The sequence below is a fragment of the Pleurodeles waltl genome, chromosome 1_1 (genome assembly GCF_031143425.1).
Source record: "Pleurodeles waltl isolate 20211129_DDA chromosome 1_1, aPleWal1.hap1.20221129, whole genome shotgun sequence".
Classification (NCBI taxonomy): domain Eukaryota; kingdom Metazoa; phylum Chordata; class Amphibia; order Caudata; family Salamandridae; genus Pleurodeles; species Pleurodeles waltl.
Window position 1 is genome coordinate 363,236,726 of NC_090436.1, and position 20,751 is coordinate 363,257,476.

The following is a 20,751-nucleotide window of genomic DNA, read 5'->3' on the forward strand; positions in this document are numbered from 1 at the left end:
GGCCGTGGGAGGAGCCTGAATGCCTCCGCGGTCCCTGCTGGCTCCCCACCTCCAGTGGGAGCCAGCATTGCTCCTGCACTTAGGGAACAGCAAAAAATGTGGGGCAATAATTTTTCATCTGTTTCTCTGCCCACTTCACAGCAGGGAGGGAAACAGATGATAAGTCCGCTCTGAACAGGCGAGAGCATTTTTCCTTCTCCCACCCACTAGTAGCAAACTCACTTTCTGCTCTTGGTTAGTGACAGCTTCATTGCTTCCACTAAGCGAGAGCAGACAGAGATTTCGATGCAAGCAGGGAAACTGCTATGTCCTGGGTGTGTGCACCCTAGTACATAAAATGTATATTTATATTTTTGGGCCCCTATGGGACCTCAACACCAGGCATAGGGGGTCAAGGTATACTTACCCTTCCCCTTAAGATTTTTTTTTTATTTTTTTTTTATAAACATTTGGCTTCTTAGTTGAAGTGGTGGCAGCCAATCAGATCTCATTTTGAGATCGCTGGGATCCGCAGACCTTCTGTGTCCCTAGATATCTATATTCATTGTTCCTTTAATAACTCCACAGCTACTGAATGGATTTACACCAAATCACAAAAAGATCTTTCTGGACCAAGTTCTAGCTTTCTGCCAGGTTTGGTGTAATTCCATTCAGCTGTTCTGGCTATAATTGGGTTCAAAATCCCTATGTGAAATTGCATGGGGAAAACGTGTTTTGAGACCCCCTCTCCCCCCTTTTTCTCGACCCCCCCCCCCCTGCTTGACAAATCACCCCCAAAACTTTCAAAACAGTGGGTGAAGTGAGTTGCATACTAGTTTTGAAAATTTTGTGAAGATTCGTCAAATGACACCAAAGATGTTAGCAAAACAAGAATCGTTTTGCCTATGGGAATTGGGTCCTAACTATCTAACTGCCCTCTGGCTATCACCAGTGTGATAGATAGATAGTTATTTCTGCATATATATTTACCTTAACTAGACTTAGCATGCGTGTAAAGGTATGCTTTGCACTGGTTGAGTTTGTGAAGTATGCTTTCTGTTAGGTACCCAGGGAAACTTTGTTTTCCTGTTCTTTTGAACTCTGTCTCTTTAGTGTTTGAGGGGGTCACTCTCCTTTTGTTATTATTGTGTTGTAAAAGCACCAAAAATGCATATGTGGGAAAAGCTACTTGGTAAAGGCACTGCATGGTAACCACTGTCGAGGATAACATACTATACTGGACTGAGGTATTTAGCCAAATCTCAAATACTGTTTTGAGAAACTCAGTGTTACTGTTCATTAGTTATAGCATTAGCCAAGACCTTTTGATTTTTACTAACATAGTTAAATATATGGGCTCTTAGCCAATCCTGTTGATCTATTGGTCTGTTGCATCATTCACATTTTCATTTGCCTACTACAACATACAGATTGTGGCAATGAGTCAATGTACTTCAGCCATTTGGTTAACTTCACTGTGAGTAAATTAATTCTGCTCTTTCACGAGGAGCACATCCACACACAAAGTAGTTCCCTTCATTGCAGGGGCTTCTATGGCAAGGTATTGCAAATGAGGCCAAAATTATTTTTGTTCGTAGCTATTTCTAGGTCTGATGTTCGTTGTCCAAGAATCCTTGGTTTTTACATCCGTGTAAGGGCTCTCAGCCAGCTCTCTTCATCCATTGGCAGTTAACAGGTTGGGGTAGTGAGTCAACCTACTTTTTGCAAAAAACGTAATAAACCAGCGTCGACCAAGCCAAAAAGCTGGTGGCCAGTGCCAGACCTACTGGCTTTTCCAATGCTGTTTTTATATTGTTCAACGCCCAGCAGCTCTGCAACAATAAAGATTTCACAAACATATAAAAAATGGAGAACGAATGGAATGAAGCTGGCTGTTCTGTTATATATCTGCCATTTGAAACCCTTTGCATGTGTCTTTTTATGAGTGCCTTCAGTGTTGGCAATTTTCTTCTGTCTGAAACTTGCTGTGTTTATGCTAGTAGATCACGGAATAGTCAAGGAACCTTATTCTTAATAAAATCGTAGTTGCGTAGTGAGAATCAAAGTGCGTTGTTCACCCCTTAACTAGACGTGAAGAGAAATCCTCCAGTAGAAAGAGGTTAACAAAGCAATATTGACGACATGTAAGAAGAATCCAAATAAAATTAGAAGACAAACATATGGATTTTTTTTTCTTTCACAGTGCTAGAATTTGAACGTGTCTACCTTGACAATCTTCCCAGCGCCGCAATGTATGAACGAAGTTACATGCATAGAGATGTCATCACCCATGTAGCATGTACAAAGTAAGTCTAGTTAAGTTGTTTTTGTGTCTGTTTTCTGCTTATGCTTAGGACAGTAGATTTCTGCTTGACTGTTGTAAACGCTTCTTACTGAAAGTGTTGCACTAGAGATTTTTTTTTTTTTTTTTTTAAACATGCAGATTATGACTGTCTCGTGCATCCTCCTCATACAGAACGTATTGGTCTAAAATCTTGTTTAAACTTCATTTGGAAGGCTTTAGTATGTGGCCCCATACTTTTACTTGCTTTTCTAAGTAACTTTAACAGGTACCATACAAAGCAAGAGCTACTGGATTTGAAATGGCTGCTACACATTATTGCTAAGGTCTTCTGACCACTCCTGTCTGTGCATCTAAAATAGTGCACAATCTGTACAGCTTAATAATTTCAAATAGCATTTTTTTCCTTTTTTGTAGATAACTATTCATTTACTGATTTAATATAATTATTTGTCGAAAATGATGCATTTTAAAGGGTGTGGCTTCTTCATGGTACAGGATGTCCCACTACGGTTTATAACTAATGTGGTGGTCTGATTTCAGTCTCGTACACTAAAACATGTCTTTCACGGTTCAGCAATGTTCTTCTATTCTAGACATTATTTCTACAGAAGAAACATTTAGTGGTGAAGAGGTTAAATGAGGACAGGTGGAAAAATAAAATGCTTGTCTGAAATCATCTGTACAGAATGACACAAATCAATGGGACACTTGCATGCAATATGTGTGTGTGTTACCTGAGTGAAAGCGTACCTCACATTTTGTTCTATGTATTTATTCTTTATTATTTATTTTTTTTTTTTTGTTTTTTTTTTTCGTTTTTTAACATTTCTGTCTGTATTTATCCATATTTATTTTAGCCATCTTATTGGCATCCTATTTATTTTGTGTTGTGAGAACAGAGGAGGTGATAACATGTATATTTCCACATTAAATTAACGGATAAGCAGGCACTCCTACTTTGATGCCTGTGGGGTTTTAGCACATTACACAGCCAAAATAATAAACCCATAGGAAAAAAATGAGCATAATAGGACCACATACATTTTGGGATACGCAGTAATTTAAGCAAATCTCTTTCAGCTTTCTAACTCCCCGTGCTGCCAATATGTACAGTTGTTGGCCTGAAATTCATGAATCTCGGCATGGAGAGCCACCCAAAAAAAGCCAAATTATCTGTATTTTTCCACTTTTACAAATAAACACAGGATGCACAATGTGTAGTGACTGTATTTATTAGTAGAAATCAGTAAAAACGACAAATGTGGAGCCCTATGTTTTGTAGGCAACCAATTCCCATCTTAGGTTAGCAGGTGCTTGTTTGTTGAAGTGCATTGACAACACAGGTTTTAAAGGTTTGTTTTTATAAACCAGCAGAATTATGCTAATCTAATTTATGTACAAAAATTCTTCACTTTGATACAAACAGATATAAACTATATGTTCCATTCAGATGACATGGATTAATAGAATTCCACTAAGGACACAATGCCAAGGCCAGAAGCCGAAGATGGCAGACACCTCTGCAAAAAAAAAAGCATGTGATCTGAAAGGTTTAACCCATAAATGTCATAGGGTGTGGAACCTTGTCCCGACTGACTTAAAAATAACAACAGAGGCCTAACCAGCACTAATAGATTGTGCACCCTGGGCAGCCTCAACAGTAACTAGTACATACTTGGAAATGTACAGACATAGATGGCTGAGAGTGAGACTTCAGGATAACGTGTGAATGGTACTTAAGCTCAGATGCCATGCAAGGGATTTTTGGTTGGTGGGTGTTAGGATTGTTTGTTTATATATAAGGTAGATATTCCTAAATTTACCTAACCATATTTTACATTCTGCCTAGTTGGTGAGCATGTCTGACCGCTGCCCCTTGGATGGACATCTCAATATGAGAAACCATAGAGAAATGTAACTGTTTCTAACAAATGTTTTATATACATAATTTAAAATATGTATTACATATCCAGAATATAACATGTTAGAACACTAACTTGTCAAATTATGTTTTAAATGATATTTTAATACATTAATTGAACATTTAGCTGTTTTTAAACGCAGTAGTCACTCTCACTCTTACCTTTTTAATATTTAGTGTAAATCTAATCACTTCATATGTAAAGTTTAAGAATTGAATATCTTTATTTTGAAACTGTCTTTTAATACATTAGACAGTTAAAATAATTATAACTATACACACATTTTAAATCTCTTAAATTTTAAACTACCTTCATTAAAGTTGCATTGTTAAAAATATTTTAGAGTTAAAAGAAATTTAGTTCTGTTTTAATCAAAATTGTTGTATTAATTTTTAAATTCAAAGTAGGGTATTAATATTTTTTTTTTAACTATTTTGAATAATTTAGTTGAGTATTAATTCTTATAGTGTTATTTTAATTACTTACTTCCATTGTTCCTATGTGAGTGTGTATCAGTGGTTGGCCATGTGTGATGATAGACATACTCCAAGGCTGGGCTGAAGTACACTTACACCTATCTGACACCCTCAGTGCTGTAGTATCTTTAGAAGAGTATACTGTGAATTAGATTTGTTTTACTCTTTTGTGGCCTTAGTGTTTTGTACAGGCATGGTGCTCCCAACCTTCGGCTTACATTTTTCTAACCACTCCCATTTAATATTATTTACCCTGTACCAGCCACTCCCCGTGTCCCTACCACATTTATCACAAAAGCCTATAGCACAGTGTGCGGAAATTAGAACCCAGAAAAGATAGCTGAGGATGTTATCTTTGGCTGTAGGTTTAGGAATTGCATTTTTTTGTATAAGTGGCACTATTTTATGTACTACAAAATGTATTTTGTTTCCCCTCCCATCCGCCAGTCGTCACTCTTCTAGGCATTCAAACATCTCAGAGTAGTGGGCATGAAAGATTACAATTAGTAGCCTATTGTATTTTTGCCCAACCAGCAAATGTTATCTAAGTTTGATTCTTTCAGTGTCCACAAACTAAGGAAGACTACTGTGAATTTCTCACACTGCCATCTTGAGTGATATATACAAGAGGAGAGAAGAAGGCTCCTGTCTAAAATCACCCCCCCCACACCTATAAATGTCTTGATAGTCATTTGGGATATTAACTCATCTCTCAGTTTGATCTGGGCTCGGTCTGTTGCATGTGTACAAAAAGGAGGAGTAAGAAGAGGTTCAATATTTCAGACCAGTCAGCGACCTGCTCTTCAGTATTACGCCACTAAACAAAAAAAGGCTAACCAGAGGAGGTGAGACCCGTAGATCAAGTCTCAATTCCAACTGATAGACCAAGTCTTGCTCAAAAGGACTTACTGAAGAAAGGCCTTCGTCTCTTTGCCTGATGGCCTGTTTAATTGGGCTAATGCCTTACTCCAAGCTTCCGTCTTTTGCTGGCAGATGCCTCCCATGATATGTGGAGCTCTTTTTTGTGGGTGTAATTGTCTTGTGTTTTTTAATTTTTTTTCAACACTCCTTGATCTACTCATTTTCACGAACGATTCAGCTATAGGTTTTTGTACACTAGACCTTCAACCAATCATGTGTGTGTTTCCATTACCTTGTGCTTTTAAAATTGCCTAAGGGAGACTAAATCAATTTTTTATTGTTGTCTCCCTGTGGGAACTCTAAAAACAAACGGGTATGTTACAACCCTTGATGTCTTGTTAGTCAACATGTTTTGTGCTTACTCAGGAGGAGTTTTCATCAGGACTAGTGGTTACTAGTTCCCTACTCAGACTACCTAACATGGTTGATGTTGATTTGTGTGTAGGATGCAATTGCATGCGAACCCAACATTGTTACCCAATGCACTTAGCCTTTTACCATGAATAAATTAGCTATCTAGTGTGTTTCTAGATGTTTTAATTTCAGTTCCCATTGTTAGTAGGTACATAAAATTATGAAAGAAGTGCTTGTGAGCTAGAATTCAATTATAGCCACAGCTATGTGACTGGGTTCTGGTGTCTGGATTTCATGTCCACCGAGTGCCTTGCAGCTTGTTTTTCAGTCCTAGTTGGGAATGCTTTGCAATTGTTCAATCAGTAGAGTTGTGGGTAGCAATACCTTTAAAACCCGAGGTCAATGCACTTTTAAGTCAGTTTGTGGTCTCCTAAATTTTTGTTAGCCAACTGCTCACTTTTGGTGAGTGTACCAGTGCTGTATCTCTTCTGGAACGTTTAATTTCTATTTTTGTGTTTTATGACGTTAGTAGGAACATGAGTTCTGTTAATATGTTCTTATGCACAGATTCTTTAGGGGCCATACAATTTTACAAAATTGATTGCTTTTTGGGGAATCCTGCTGGTAGTCATAGTTGTTCTATTGACCTCCTACTCTTCATGAGTTGGTTCTATTTTGTGTGGTACGTATTATTCTTTGATTCTCCTATTTAACTGCACATTTCTTTTCTTGTATGTTGTCCGTAGCTCATGGCCTGAAGAGCGCATGAAATGCAGACTCCTCTTATTTGTGCAAGAAAAACAAGACTGTAGCATAGAAGACATTACCCAACATGAAATTGGTATTAAAATAAAAAAATACCTATTCTCAGTCCATTGTGGTTACAGGGGCATGTTTAAATCTGATATTTGAGCTGTGACCCAGTAAACCATGTGAGCCTATGTTCTAAGTACATGACCCACATTCTTCTATTACTGCCATTGTCTCTGCATTTTGAGGATGAATGTATGTGAGGATTGAAGATAACCTTCTTTCCTCTGTTGCAGTGTCTGCCATTTTCCCATGAGGTGTACTACGATAACAGCTCAAAATTGACACAAACATTACTGTTTGAATCTCTGTCTGAAATAGGCTGTTCTTCACATCTTACAATAGTCTTTACATTCCCATATTGGCTAAAAGTTGTTTTACCTTCTTTGTACATGCAAACCTTGATGTGTTTGCCCTACATGTTAAAAATAACTTGATAAACTAGAGCAAATCCTTTAAGCAAGATCAGACTTTGTACTTCATTGAAGTGCATTCTTTCTGCTCTGATATACCCTAATTCTCAAAATTGTGTTTCTGGAGTGTTAAGATAAAAGTGAAAGACGGACATAGATAGACACCCGATGTCTTTGTTGTTTAATGTTAATTCCAGGACTCCCTTCGTAAATTTCTGTACATAGCTTATCTAATGTGCTCCCTGGATATTGAATCAACAGTATCAGCAAGATACCTTATTGAGGACAGAATATTGAAAATAAAATATCGACAGGTAAGTACGTCTAGATTTCCTATACACTACACCAGTGGTTCCTAACCTGTGGTCCGGTGACCCCTCGGTGTCTGCGAAGCCTCCTCAGGGGTTCCGTGACTGCTTGAAAAATTTAATAATGTTAACAGATTAGGTCCCCAGCTTTCAGTAATTACTCAGTGAGGAGGGGGGGGGCTCTCGGATTCCAATGATTCAGTGGGAGTCCCCGGGTTGCAGTACTAAAGTGGGGGTCCACAGAAGTCAAAAGGTTGGGAACCTACCGGTACATATATCTTTAAGGTACATAGATGTGCATTTTGCAATAATGTATACTTCCCTTTATGTACTTGACTTTTGGTATTCTTTCCTTGATATTGGTATCCCACAATATTGTTGGTTATCACACCAATCGCTTAAACCGCTCTTCAAATGTCACCAGTGGAGTTTGTCATTGCAGAGTGCCTTTTACTGCTTTGGTCTAGTCACTTCACATATCCTCAGTAAATGCCTGCTCCAAATTTTGCTTACAAAAAAAAAATCTCTTTTCATACAAGACAAAGCTTTCCGAAGATAAGAGCAAGAAAGTAAACTTTGTGTAGTGTTTACAGGGGAGGACTGCACTATTTGTAATTGAAACACATTGTACCAACATAACATAGGTGTCACCGAAAGGGGGGTGGGGGGGTGGGGGTCACATGCTTATCTCTGTATTTCACTCATAACATTCCACTGAAATAAATGTTGAGTACCATATGTAGGGGTGGAAATAGCCAGCTTTGACAACTAATGCACCTTGCTGAGGCTCCATGCACCCGGGGAGGCCCTACGCACTTATCCTCATGTTCCCAATCCTTTGGCATCCTCACATGCAAATTTGGGGAAGGAAACTCCTCAACCTGCACCCCACCTCCCCATGGCTTATAACTTGCTGTGTCCAAGGTGGTGTTGCTTTTCACACGGTCTGTAGTGAATGACCAGGCAGCGCACCTGTACCCAAGATGCTGGTTGCATTGTTTCCAGTTTGTGGATTGTAAGCCGAGAATTGTGCTAAAGGGTGGGAATGTTTTCTGTGCTCTTTTGCTGGGATGTCTGTGATGCAGTTATCTAGACAAGTTTTTCTTTTTTTTCTACTGTATTTGGAAATGTATAAGCTACTAATGTTGGCTGGTAATGAGTTCCAGAGTTTGGAAGCATGTACTAAGAAGACAGTGTCTTCGTTCAGATATGTAATGGTAAAGTGGTATGATAAGTGGTGCAACCCTGTAGTGCAATGTTCTGTTTGGTTTGCTTCAATTTAACTTGTAGGTATAGGCGTCCTTTCCCTTGGGAGGCTATGTGGGTAATGGTAGAGTGCCTTGAACATTGCCCTTCCTTTTGTAGGTAGCAAGTGGAGCGATTGCAGAACTGGAGGTGTGCCTTCTTTTTAGGTGAAGGAAGAGAAGAAGCTTTGTGGCATCATTTTGGATGAGTTCTATTTTGTGTATGATAAACGCAGGTGCACTAAGGAATAGGCTGTCGGCATTGTCAAGCTTGGAGATTACAAGTGTGAGGGTGGTTTGCAGTTTATGTTGGTATGCAAGGTATGGGAAGATGCAATGTAGTGTGTTTATTGTGCAGAAGGTACATTTTGTGACGTTGTTAACATACTGTATCAAGGACGAGTCTTAATCCATGGTTACTCCTAGGTTTCTTACTTATCTTGATGTTTTTGGAAGGGCTTCAGGTTTCTTAGGCCATATGGCAGTAGGCTGGTACTTATCATAATCACGATCTTTGCAGTATTGATCTTTAGCTGGTTATTCAATAGCCCTGTATTTATGGCAGGGAGGCAGTCATCAAGTTCTTAATAGCAGAGGTCTTCTGGGCTGTCCATTTTTTAAATAATTTGGGTGTCGTCTGCCTAGTTGGAACAGGTGAGGTTGTATGATTTAATCCAATTTGGTAAAGGGGATAGGTAGCGGGTATATAGTGGACCCTTGAGGACCCCACAGTGTTGTGCGTGAGGTGATGTGAATGGTGGTAGGTAGTCTACACTTTGTCTAGGAGATAAGAAGCAGTCAATTTTAGAGCCTTTTCATGAATTCTAAGATTGTGGAGTCTTTGTAGTTGCTGGACAGCAGCTACTGCATTCTTGTCCAGTGTGAGTTTTAGATCATCTCAAATGGATTTGATAGCTGTCTGTGCCTCTGGCTGGTCAGAAGCTGGACTGTTTGTCTGACGTAAAGCCATAATGTTCTGTAAAGCTAGTGAGTTGAGTAAACACCCACTACTATCGCAAACATTTTTCATAAGAATGGTAAATTTGATTTGGGATTCCATTAGCCTGGGTCATGGGAGTTGTGTTTTTTCCTTTTAAGAAGAGGTCTAATGCAGGGGGTTTTGAGCTCAGTAATGGACCTAGTTCCAGGGAGTTGTTAAGTAGGCATCTGGCTACCTCCCTTTTACAGGTTAAGCAAAGGATATCTTTAAATATTTTTGGTGATGTTCAGTCTGAAGGTGATCCTACTGGTCTGGGTGGAAGGATACTTTTGGAGAAATCTTTTTGTTACGGGATATTACCTTTTTTTTTTCCCTTTTATTATTGTTGTTAGCCTATCCAGCCATAACAAGTTTGCAATTACAAGTTAAAAAAACGTCACTTCATAATACATTAAAGGTCGCACAATAAAATACGGTCTTGTCAATAAAAACTATAATGAACAATCAGTTCATTCACATGCACTATCACACAGAGCTAAGAACACCTAAAATATATATGCTTATAAATGCCTTGCAAAAATGGCTAACTAATCACACCATTACTTTATCACATAGTGCACTAATCAGCTCAATACAAGTATAATAAGGCTTAAATTAGATGTAATTGTCCTAAACCTGATCAGGTAAGACCATGTGATTAAACCCCCAGAAGTAGTAGCGTCCTAAAATACTTTCCCTATAATATCTGCTTCAACCTTGCCTACAGTAATTACTTCATAGATGAAAGACTTCAAAATTACCTATTGGGTCAAGATCTGGGTAGTACTACTAAAATATGCCTCATCCTGCACCATTTGCCCAAAAGGATAAGTATCTATGAGGCACAACTATTGTAAAAATATATTAGCACGATAATACTAGCAGTTATAAAGATGCTGAGAGCTGTAAATGAATTGATGATCTTAATTGTCATGCCTCTAAAATATATGCTGAAACAGTCATCGCTATGTCTTTTTCATAAGAGCGCATGCACACCGCTTCGGCTGCCTTGCAATTCCTGACACCATTTTTTAAAATAAGTGGCTGTAAATACAGTATTCGAAGTTGAATCGTAAAATGACATAATAAAAGAAAATTAACCAATGCTTCTTGGCTGCCAAAGGGGCAGGGACAGCAGTCAAATCTCCCTGTCAGAGCGGGGTGCCACTTTTTAGTCACTGAGATCACTGGTAACGTGCCCATACGAAATTTAAAGTAGAGAGATCTTTTTTCCTCAGGAGAGATACTGTCAATAAAAGTAGCTGGTTTTAAGTTCTTGGTTAAATAAAAAGTAGCACTTTAACAAGAGACCAGGTGAATTACAAGTCCTCAGAATCTTATGATACCAATATGCCTTTATATCTGCAGTAAGACTAAGCTTCGCAATTTTTTTCCGGGTGAGACCAAAGTTCTTCTAAGCCTATGGCAGCCAAAGTAGTTGAAACATGATTGAACCAAGGCAATTTTTGAAGTTCATGAAGTCCATCATTGCAGCTCTGTATGATTTTAATTCCTCCTTGGACCAAATCCGAATCCAGTATCTTATTGGAGTCAATGCTGTATAATCTTCGTTTTTTTTTTTTTTTTTTTTCCCACTTGCAAGTCTGTTCTTATTGCATCCATAGGGGTACCACGGCCCAGACAGAGCAAGCATTGTATACATTTATTTTCGGTTATTTGTATTGCTGGGATCTTTTTAAATCCCCAGATCTCTGCACCATACAGTGCAGCAGCCCTCGCTTTCATTTTATACACCAGCAGTGCAGATCTCACAGAATGGTTCACTGTGGATTTTGCAAATCTGAGAACAGCACCATCTTGTTGGGCCAAGGAGATACTGCTTTTGTATACCTGCGGGTTCCAGGCCAATTTTTCAATCACCCTGCACCCCAAGTAATCATAAGTCGCTACTCAGTCCAGAGGCCTGTTACTATTCTTGAAGGTTGGTCGCAACTTCTGTTTTTGGTTAAGAATCATGAATTTTGTTTTACTTACATTTATCATCAAGTTCCTTGATGCACAAAAAGAAACCCTTTAATAGACAATGCATCAATATCTCTGTTCGTGCCAATAACACAGCATCATCTGCGAAAAGCAATGTAGGTATACTTTCATTAGCTAGTTTCGGCACATCAAGGTTTACATTATTCAGCTTTTGACCCACTTAATTTATGTAGTAGTTGAATAGGATTGGAGCAAGGACACACCCTTGTTTAGCGCCTCACTAGATTGGAATCTCTGCCGTGTAATCATTTCTCGTACTTTATCTGGCCCTTGTGGTGTTTCCTGTGTGTAGTAAAATTAGCAGCCTTAGGATCTTTCCTGGGATACCCATTTCGTCAGAAGTTGCCGTAGTATTGGGCGATGCACGCTGTCGAATGCTGTTTGAAGATCGACAAATACCAAATACAGCAAGGAATTTTGAAGGTGACCTATTTGGAACAGATCAAGTTCATCATGAAGAGTTGATCTATTGTGCTTTTGCCCTTCCTAAAACCAGCATGGTATGACGATAGTAAATCTCCTTCTTCTAACCACTGGTCTAGCTGAGACTATCAATTTGGCAAAAACATGGCCAGCACTGTCAAGCAGTGAAATTGGCCTGTAATTGCATACCATGTCCCGTGGTCCTTTTTTTGTATTGGAACTATTATTGATTTTCTCCATGATGGCGGAATTTCTTCAAAGGACCACACGCTGTTGTATAAGCGAAAAAGAACTGGTAGCTATAAAACTAGATGGTTACGATAGACGTCTGATGGAATGCTATCTGGGTCTGCTGCCTTATGCGTTTTTTGTGAAAGGATGGGTTGCGCAACTTCTTTCTCTCTTATTGCTTTCACTAACACCATAATGCAGGACGTAAAGAGGAATCGTATATACGCATTTAATCTGAAGTGTATTATTGGGAACTGACTTAACAACTATTTCATTTTCAAGTGCCTTGGGCCGCTGAGTCATTATCGCACAGTTCTAAGGTGGCGGCATTGTCTTGCTTGAGTTGTGATTACTTCCTTCCAACACTTGCTTATGACCTATTAGATCAATAATAATTTCAGGTATAATCTTATCTTCTCCTTGGTACAGAGTGGTGAAGTGATCTACCCAGTTGTGGATTAATTTACAATTCCAAATTTTAGGGGGGTCCTTCACATCCCCACTCGATTATTTCCCCAATGCTTATTTTGGGATATCTTCTTTTTATATTTTAGTAGTTCCTTGTATTGTTGCCAGCAGTCTAAGAATTGTTGCCCATTGATATTTCTTGAGTGCCGATTATTTAAAGCTTGTGATAGTACCTTTTTTAATTTTAAGCATTCATCATCAAACCACCCTTGATTGTCCGGTGGAATGTTTTTGACATTCTTAGCTTTTTCCATCAATGTTTGTACTGAGAGATTGTTACATTTTTGCAAAAAGTGGGAAACCTCATTGACTGATCTGAAATCATGGAGAATGATGGCATCCAGGTTTCACCGGGGGGCAGATATAAGGTTCACACTCAACTGCCATTGCGTTATTTTTTCCTATTTGGTTTCAAGGCTATTTTTGGGCGATTTCCTCTATATGAAGAAGCAGGTTTCCAGGAGCCTGTGTCAGGATGGACCATCTCCATTAAGAGCGGATCATGATCACTTTTGATCCTATCCAAAACTTCCATGCCTATTATATAATGCCAGGCTTCGATGTTTATTGCCATGTAATCAATGATACTTTGCCCATTTCCAGCTCGGAAGGTAAATTTCGATACTAATTTCGATTTAGTTCTTCCATTTAAAGTGCGCATTCCACCTTCAATTAAGGCTTAAAAAATGTGTTCTCCTTTCTTTTGAACCTCAGCATCGCTTAATGTGGGGGGGGGGGGGGTTTAGAATATTCTAAACATTATCTTCTAGTAATAGCTCATCCCCTAAGATAGGATGCGGATTGGTGTTGAATTCACCACATATTAATAGAAAACTGGAAAGGGCATCTGCCCATGGATCCAATCGAACATTTCAAATGATCCCCTGTTCTTCTCTTTAGTATATGCTCCTTGAGCAACCAAACTCCTGGCTTAACTTGAACCCAGCTAATAGGTGGAAAGTACACATTCACTATTTCAGGTGACCACGCCTCATGTTTCACTGCTATTGTGTGGATGTCATTACTTAATACAGTGTGGGTTGCTACAGAGCTTTCGAGTATCGATGTTCTAACCCAAATGGTCAAACCCCCTACTGGCCTGCCTTTATTTTGTTTGATTGCTTGTAGGTGAAAGGTAGAATACCCATCTAGTTCAATGGTATTAACAGATCATGTTTCCTGGAAGCAACTAACATCTTGTTGTTTGATAAATTCTATCCAATCCTTGTCCAACTTAAGATTTTTAGTGGCAGTCTTATTTCATCTTTTATTTTCGAAAGTCCACTTTTTGCTGAAAGCTTGTGTGCTGCTATCCGCAAGTGACTTTTGGGTTTGCCGCTGTGTATTGAACTGGAGTTGTTCCTTGGGATTGTTGACTGATAGGCAGTGCCTTATGTTACTCAATTTGACCGTTTGGGGAGTTGTCGACTGGAACTTATTGCTCCCTGAAATACCGAGCCAAAGTTATCTTTAGGCTCGTGCTTACTTTGTAGATTTTGAATTTGTGCTTTTTCAAGAAATATAGATGGATACAATTATTTTTCCGGGATTTTGATTGATTTGCCCCATGTCTTCATCAAACTGGTCAGATTTAAGATCTCGTTTGCTGTCTGTGGTGAGACCAAGACTGTTTCTGAAGATTTTCCCCTGTTCGACTTTTTCTTAGTATAAATTTTACCAAGAGCAAATCATTAGTTGTTACATCATGCAAGCCTTGCAAGGAGTTGACAAGGCATAAGATGTTACTCCTATTTAAAATATCTTGACTCTTCCTTGAAGAGTACTCGGGGGTAAACGTGATTGTAACTTCATGGTCTTTGTTCTTTCCAGGATGCATCTCAGTATACTTGCAGCCTTCTTGTATCTGGCTTCTTTGTAACCAGAATTCATCTCTTACTTTACTTTTAGCATCAAGTGCGGGCCGTAGGGGTGCAGGCCGAGCACTATCATTCAACTGCTGGAGAAAGCTCGTCTGGCTGCAACGTTCATCTGGCCAGACCTGGTGATGATATTTTTGTATGGAAAGAGTGGGATATAGATCTTCCATCCTCTTCTTGTTTGTAATTTCTGAATTGGATGCTAGACTTCCCCTGTATCCAGTAGGTACATGATCTAGTGAAGGGTGCAGCTTTTATCGCACGGCAAACCTGGATTTTTATTCTGAAGTCACTATCTTTTTCAGATTTTTTTTCCTGGGCTAGCTACCAAAGTATTTTGACCTTCTGTTGATGAGCGACATATTCCTTTCGAGATGGTGCAGTTTTTGATGTTGCCCTGCTGCTCTTGACTCCCACGTTAATTTTTGTTGTTGTCTTTTTTGCTGTGCCTTTTTTACACCCCTTAGCTTTTATCCCCTTGATTTTGGCTTTCCCCTTTAATTGAAACCTTTTTCTCTGGGCCCTCTTTCCCTTGGCATTTGGAGCTTCAGTTACTGCTGTAAGAATTCCCCTCAACTCCTCTATGTCCTCCGTGCAACCGCCGATTTCTGGGCAGTCTACATGTCCCAGGGTTAGTGGAGCTGGGCTGTTCATTATCTTTCTGGACTCTTTTTCTTTAAGCTTGGGGACAGTCGTGGGCAGATTTTTAAGACTAAGGGCCTGATTACAATTTTGGAGGAGGTGTTAATCCGTCCCAAAAGTGACGGTAAAGTGACTGATATACCACCAGCCGTATTACGAGTCCATTATAGCCTATGGAACTCGTAATACGGCTGGTGGTATATCCGTCACTTTTGGGACCGATTAACACCTCCTCCAAAGTTGTAATCAGGCCCTAAGTCTACAGTCCTCGATTATATCATTATTAACCTTCAGTACTTCCATTAATTTCTCCAACAGTGGGCCACATGTTTGTCTATCTTCAGGTTCAGCATCAGACTGTAGTCTTCGGTTTTTCCTTACAACTCCCTTCACTAGAGCCATTATATGATCCATTGTAATTATCCTTGCTGTGACTTGCCTGGTCAGCTCAAGTTGACTATCAAGTTTGAGAGACTGGGCCATGAGCGCATTTGCAATTGAGGCCAATGTTACGCACATGATCTTCATGATTCTGAGTATAGGTTGGTTTAGGGGAAAGTCATTTTTGTTCTTCTTTGGACTTTGCCCATTTTGATCGTTGTCTGTATGGCCTTCTGATTGCTTCTTCTCCTTATCCCTGGTGTCTTTTAAAGTGTTACCATCCAAGATGTTTAAGTCATCCGATGTTATATTATCTAGTAGGGGATCTACATTACCAATGGCAAAGTTGTGAAACGAGGAGAGCTCCAAACTAAGTGATCTAAAGTCCTGTCTACTCAATGCAGGATTATCTTTTCCTACTCTGGCTGTGAGAGAGGACTCTGACTTTGGAGACTGCATGGTTAATGACTGATCTAGTTTAAGCCCCTTCACATTTATATTTTGAATTGCTACTGTCTCAATTTGAGTACTTTATGATTGGGTTGTTTGAAAAGTATTCTCAAGTTCTTGTGATCCTGTCTGAGCCCAGGGATGGTTGCTGTGTTGTTCCTGGCTTTTAGTTTGTTCTCCTGGTAATAGATCCCCTAAGGCTGCCACTATCCGTGGGGGTAATGTTTTCGCTTCTAGGAAGCGATCCTTAATTGAGAAGTTATGCATTGATTGAAATGGTTGCGGTGAGGGTTTTTCTAGCTGCCAGGCCCCTAATTGCGCTGGTTCCACCCCCTCCAACTTAACGTCACCATTTTCCCCCGCGACTCCTCTGGGGCAACGCAAGACCTGGTGTGCTGCACCTGCAACTGATCAGCACTCGAATTAAGATAGTTGTAATAGTTTGTTATGGTGTTTGCCCGGCAAATATGCTAGTCTGTAGGGGCAGACAAGCCTTTAATCGTTGATTATGCATTACTTGATTGAATTTTCTAGTCTCCTTGTTTCCATCCAACTCGGGGCACATTTTATATCCTGTTGTTGTCTGATATATTTGTGAGTTAGCCCAGACTTATGTTACTTCCCTCGGTTTTTCTCCCAGACAATATTACACATCCAGTATCATTGATTTCGCCCTGGCCTGTTTTTCCAATAGACACAACGTCATCAGTATCAATACTGGTTGGCAGGAAGAGTTTCAGACTGGACCTCCCGGCATCTGCATGTGCTTCCTCATTTTCATTGCCCAGACTTCTGGCCCCTTACAACTGCCTCTTTGTTTCACAGGTTTTACTGGAGCTTAGGGGTGCAATTCCAGGTTCCTGCTCTGATTCCTGCTCAGATTACTGTTTAATGCATAGGGGTTTTTTGTGTGCAAGTGCTTTCTTCTACCTCTTTGATTTTCCCCTTGTTCCATACATGTTGGAAGATAGTAACTTTTTTTTTTTCCCCTGGAGGGTTCTTTGTTGATTCTCAGAACTTTTATTTAATTAATTTCTTAGTTTTTGTGATCGGTTGCTCCACTGTCTCTTACATTCACTTCTTTACTTCACTTTGTTTTCCTTGTTTGATCCCCTTTTATAACTCTTATAGCTCTGTGGCTCTGTAGCTCTTATAGCTCTTGCAGCTCTTAGTCCTTGACCCTTATATCTTGCAGAGATGCTGAAAAAGGAGAGACAGGGTAGACGAGGTGGTGGTAGACAAACAAGACGGCAGAGCTAAGCAAGCCGCACCAGCCTAATGCCGTCTGCTTCTGCCACGCCCTACAGTCTTTGGCTCTGAGCCTGCCTTAAACTAACCAGTCTTGGCCCTGACTTCAATCCGTGGCGCCTCATCCACCGTCCTTTGCCCTGTATGTCGCAAGGTGTTTGCCGGGGCTGCCAGGAAAGTAAAGTAAGGGTGAGAATCACTATAAGAGTAGCAACAAGGACAGTAGCAAAAAAACAAAACAAAAAAGTCAGTTGTTAGCGTTCATTCCCTGCCACCAGGTAATAACACTCTCCTCTAGAGCAAGGAAAAGGAGAGGCTAGCAGCAGGAGAAGCAAGTTTATCAAGTCTATCAGTGCACTTCACCTCTAAGCCCCAGAGCTGCACTCAGAACTCCACTCAGCTCTGTGCTCCAGATTTCTGGATTCCAGATTCCTGTCTCCTACTGTCTGCCTCCTCAACGTGATCCTCGTAATCTTCGATGGGCTTTAATAGCCCTAATGGCACGACACCTGCTTTGTGTGGTGCCCTGTACAGCGCTTCGCTGTATGCTTCCAAAACCAAGCCGCAAAACAATCAGGCATAGCCTCATGCGGCACCTGCGTGTGCCATTGCACCTGCCGCGCTGGGTTTCTAATCCTCTCCTCTGCGGCAGGACCGACAGCTGTGTGCAGGGCACAAAACAGGAACTGGGGGAAGGTGGAACTTCCCCTCTTCCCCTCCCCCCACTCCCCCCCCACACACAGCGGCAGATGTGCAAACGAGCAAGCGGTGGGGTAGAAAAACCCGATCAGCATCTACTCCGCTCAGCAACCATGCCCGCGATCAGTGTCTGCTTGTTGTGTCAGCGTGCCACGCTGCAAACTCAGCCAATGAACAGAAGAGTGACAGGGTATTAAAAGTATGGATTGATGGATGATTATTGTTCTCTCTTTCTATGGTTGTTAGATCATGTGATGTGGTGTCTGTGTTCACCTTTAAGGTATTTTTCAATCTTTTTAACTTTTGAGGTCAGTTCATTTGGATTTTTGTCCCAGAAGTCTTGTGATTGTTTTGTTTGTGTTTTTGCACTCTGGATTTAGAAATTCGTTTAAAATGCTATAGACTTCAACAGGACAGTCCAATACAGTTACACATATGAAGTAGTGGAGTCTTTTTGTGGCTCTGCTTTTTTTAGGCTCTGTAATAGTGGTGTAGTGTACTTTTATGTCGGTTTCATATCTTGGTGTTCTTAATTTTGTTTTGTAGTGTGTTGAGTTGTATTTTCATTCTTTTGATGTAATTTACACATGTGGTGGTCTTTTCATGGTCAAACCCTGTATGCATTTTCTGTTGGTGTTGGTTTGTCCAGTGCAGCGGAGATCCAGTTGTAGAAGTGTATGTCTTTTGCCCACATGTTTATTTGGGTTCCTTGTATGAGTGTTTGTTTTTGGAGTCTTCAAAGTAATGTTGTTAGCTGCGTTCATCTTGAAACTGATGTTCGCTCCAGCTTGTGGTGAAGTTGTCTTTAACTGTGGTTTGGCCTAAGGGTGCAGATATGACATCTAGAGTGTGTCCGGCACAGTGAGCTGGAACAGAAACAATTTGTTGAAAGTTGAAGACATCAGGATTGGTTTTGATAGCAGTGGTTGTGGTTAGATTCTTCTGAGACCATATGTTGAGGTCTCCTGGAACGTGTTGTTTTGGGTGGCCTTGTTGCTTGTTGGTTAATGTTTAATTTTTATAGTTGACATTGCTGCCTGGTGGTCTATACATTAAGAGGAAGGAATAAATTCTAGTTGGAGTGGAGTGACTGTAGGAAGTTGGCTCTGTATGCACTATTTCAAAGTAAGGAATAGTATGCACAGAGTCCAAGGGTTCCCCTTAGAGGTAAGATAGTGGCAAAAAGAGATAATACTAATGCTCTATTTTGTGGTAGTGTGGTCAAGCAGTAGGCTTATCAAAGGAGTAGTGTTAAGCATTTGTTGTACATACACACAGGCAATAAATGAGGAACACACACTCAAAGACAAATCCAGCCAATAGGTTTTGTTATAGAAAAATATATTTTCTTAGTTTATTTTAAGAACCACAGGTTCAAATTCTACATGTAATATCTCATTTGAAAGGTATTGCAGGTAAGTACTTTAGGAACTTTGAATAATCACAGTAGCACATATACTTTTTACATAAAACACAATAAGCTGTTTTAAAAGTGGACACAATGCAATTTTCACAGTTCCTGGGGGAGGTAAAGTATTGTTAGTTCTTGCAGGTAAGTAGACCACCTACGGGGTTCAAATTGGGGTCCAAGGTAGCCCACCGTTGGGGGTTCAGAGCAACCCCAAAGTCACCACACCAGCAGCTCAGGGCCGGTCAGGTGCAGAGTTCAAAGTGGTGCCCAAAACGCATAGGCTTCAATGGAGAGAAGGGGGTGCCCCGGTTCCAGTCTGCCAGCAGGTAAGTACCAGCGTCTTCGGAGGGCAGACCAGGGGGGTTTTGTAGGGCACCAGGGGGGACACAAGTCCACACAAAAAGTACACCCTCAGCAGCGCGGGGGCGGCCGGGTGCAGTGTGTAAACCAGCGTCGGGTTCGCAATAGGATTCAATGGGAGACCAAGGGGTCTCTTCAGCGGTGCAGGCAGACAAGGGTGGGTGGGGGGCTCCTCGGGGTAGCCACCACCTGGGCAAGGGAGAGGGCCTCCTGGGGGTCACTCCTGCACTGAAGTTCCGATCCTTCAGGTGCTGGGGGCTGCGGGTGCAGGGTCTTTTCCAGGCGTTGGGATTTCAGAGTCAGGCAGTCCCGGTCAGGGGGTGCCTCGGGATTCCCTCTGCAGGCGTCACTGTGGGGGCTCAGGGGGGACAACTTTGGTTACTCACAGTCTCGGAGTCGCCGGTGGGTCCTCCCGGAGGTGTTGTTTCTCCACCAGTCGAGTCGGGGTCGCCGGGTGCAATGTTGCAAGTCTCACGCTTCTTGCGGGGATTGCAGGGGTCTTTAAATCTGCTCTTCTGTAACAAAGTTGCAGTCTTTTTGGAACAGGTCCGCTGTCCTCGGGAGTTTCTTGTTCCTCTTGAAGCAGGGCAGTCCTCTGAGGATTCAGAGGTCGCTGGTCCTGGAGAAAGCGAAGCTGGAGCAGGGTTCTTTAGAAGGCAGGAGACAGGCCGGTAGGACTGGGGCCAAAGCAGTTGGTGTCTTCTTTCTTCTTCTGCAGGGGTTTTCAGCTCAGCAGTCTTCTTCTTCGGTAAGTTGCAGGAATCTCAATTCTTAGGTTCAGGGGAGCCCTTAAATACTAAATTTAAGGGCGTGTTTAGGTCTGGGAGGGCAGTAGCCCATGGCTAC

General features: G+C 40.9%; 1 protein-coding gene across 1 annotated transcript in view; it reads left to right on the plus strand.

Annotated features, from left to right (window-relative positions):
• Nucleotides 1-20,751, plus strand: part of PPWD1 (peptidylprolyl isomerase domain and WD repeat containing 1) — a 299,399-nt gene that overhangs the window by 44,631 nt on the left and 234,017 nt on the right. The window contains exon 2 of the mRNA XM_069222759.1: nt 2,183-2,285. Within this exon, the coding sequence (XP_069078860.1) occupies nt 2,183-2,285 (103 nt within the window). The remainder of the gene's footprint in view (nt 1-2,182; nt 2,286-20,751) is intronic.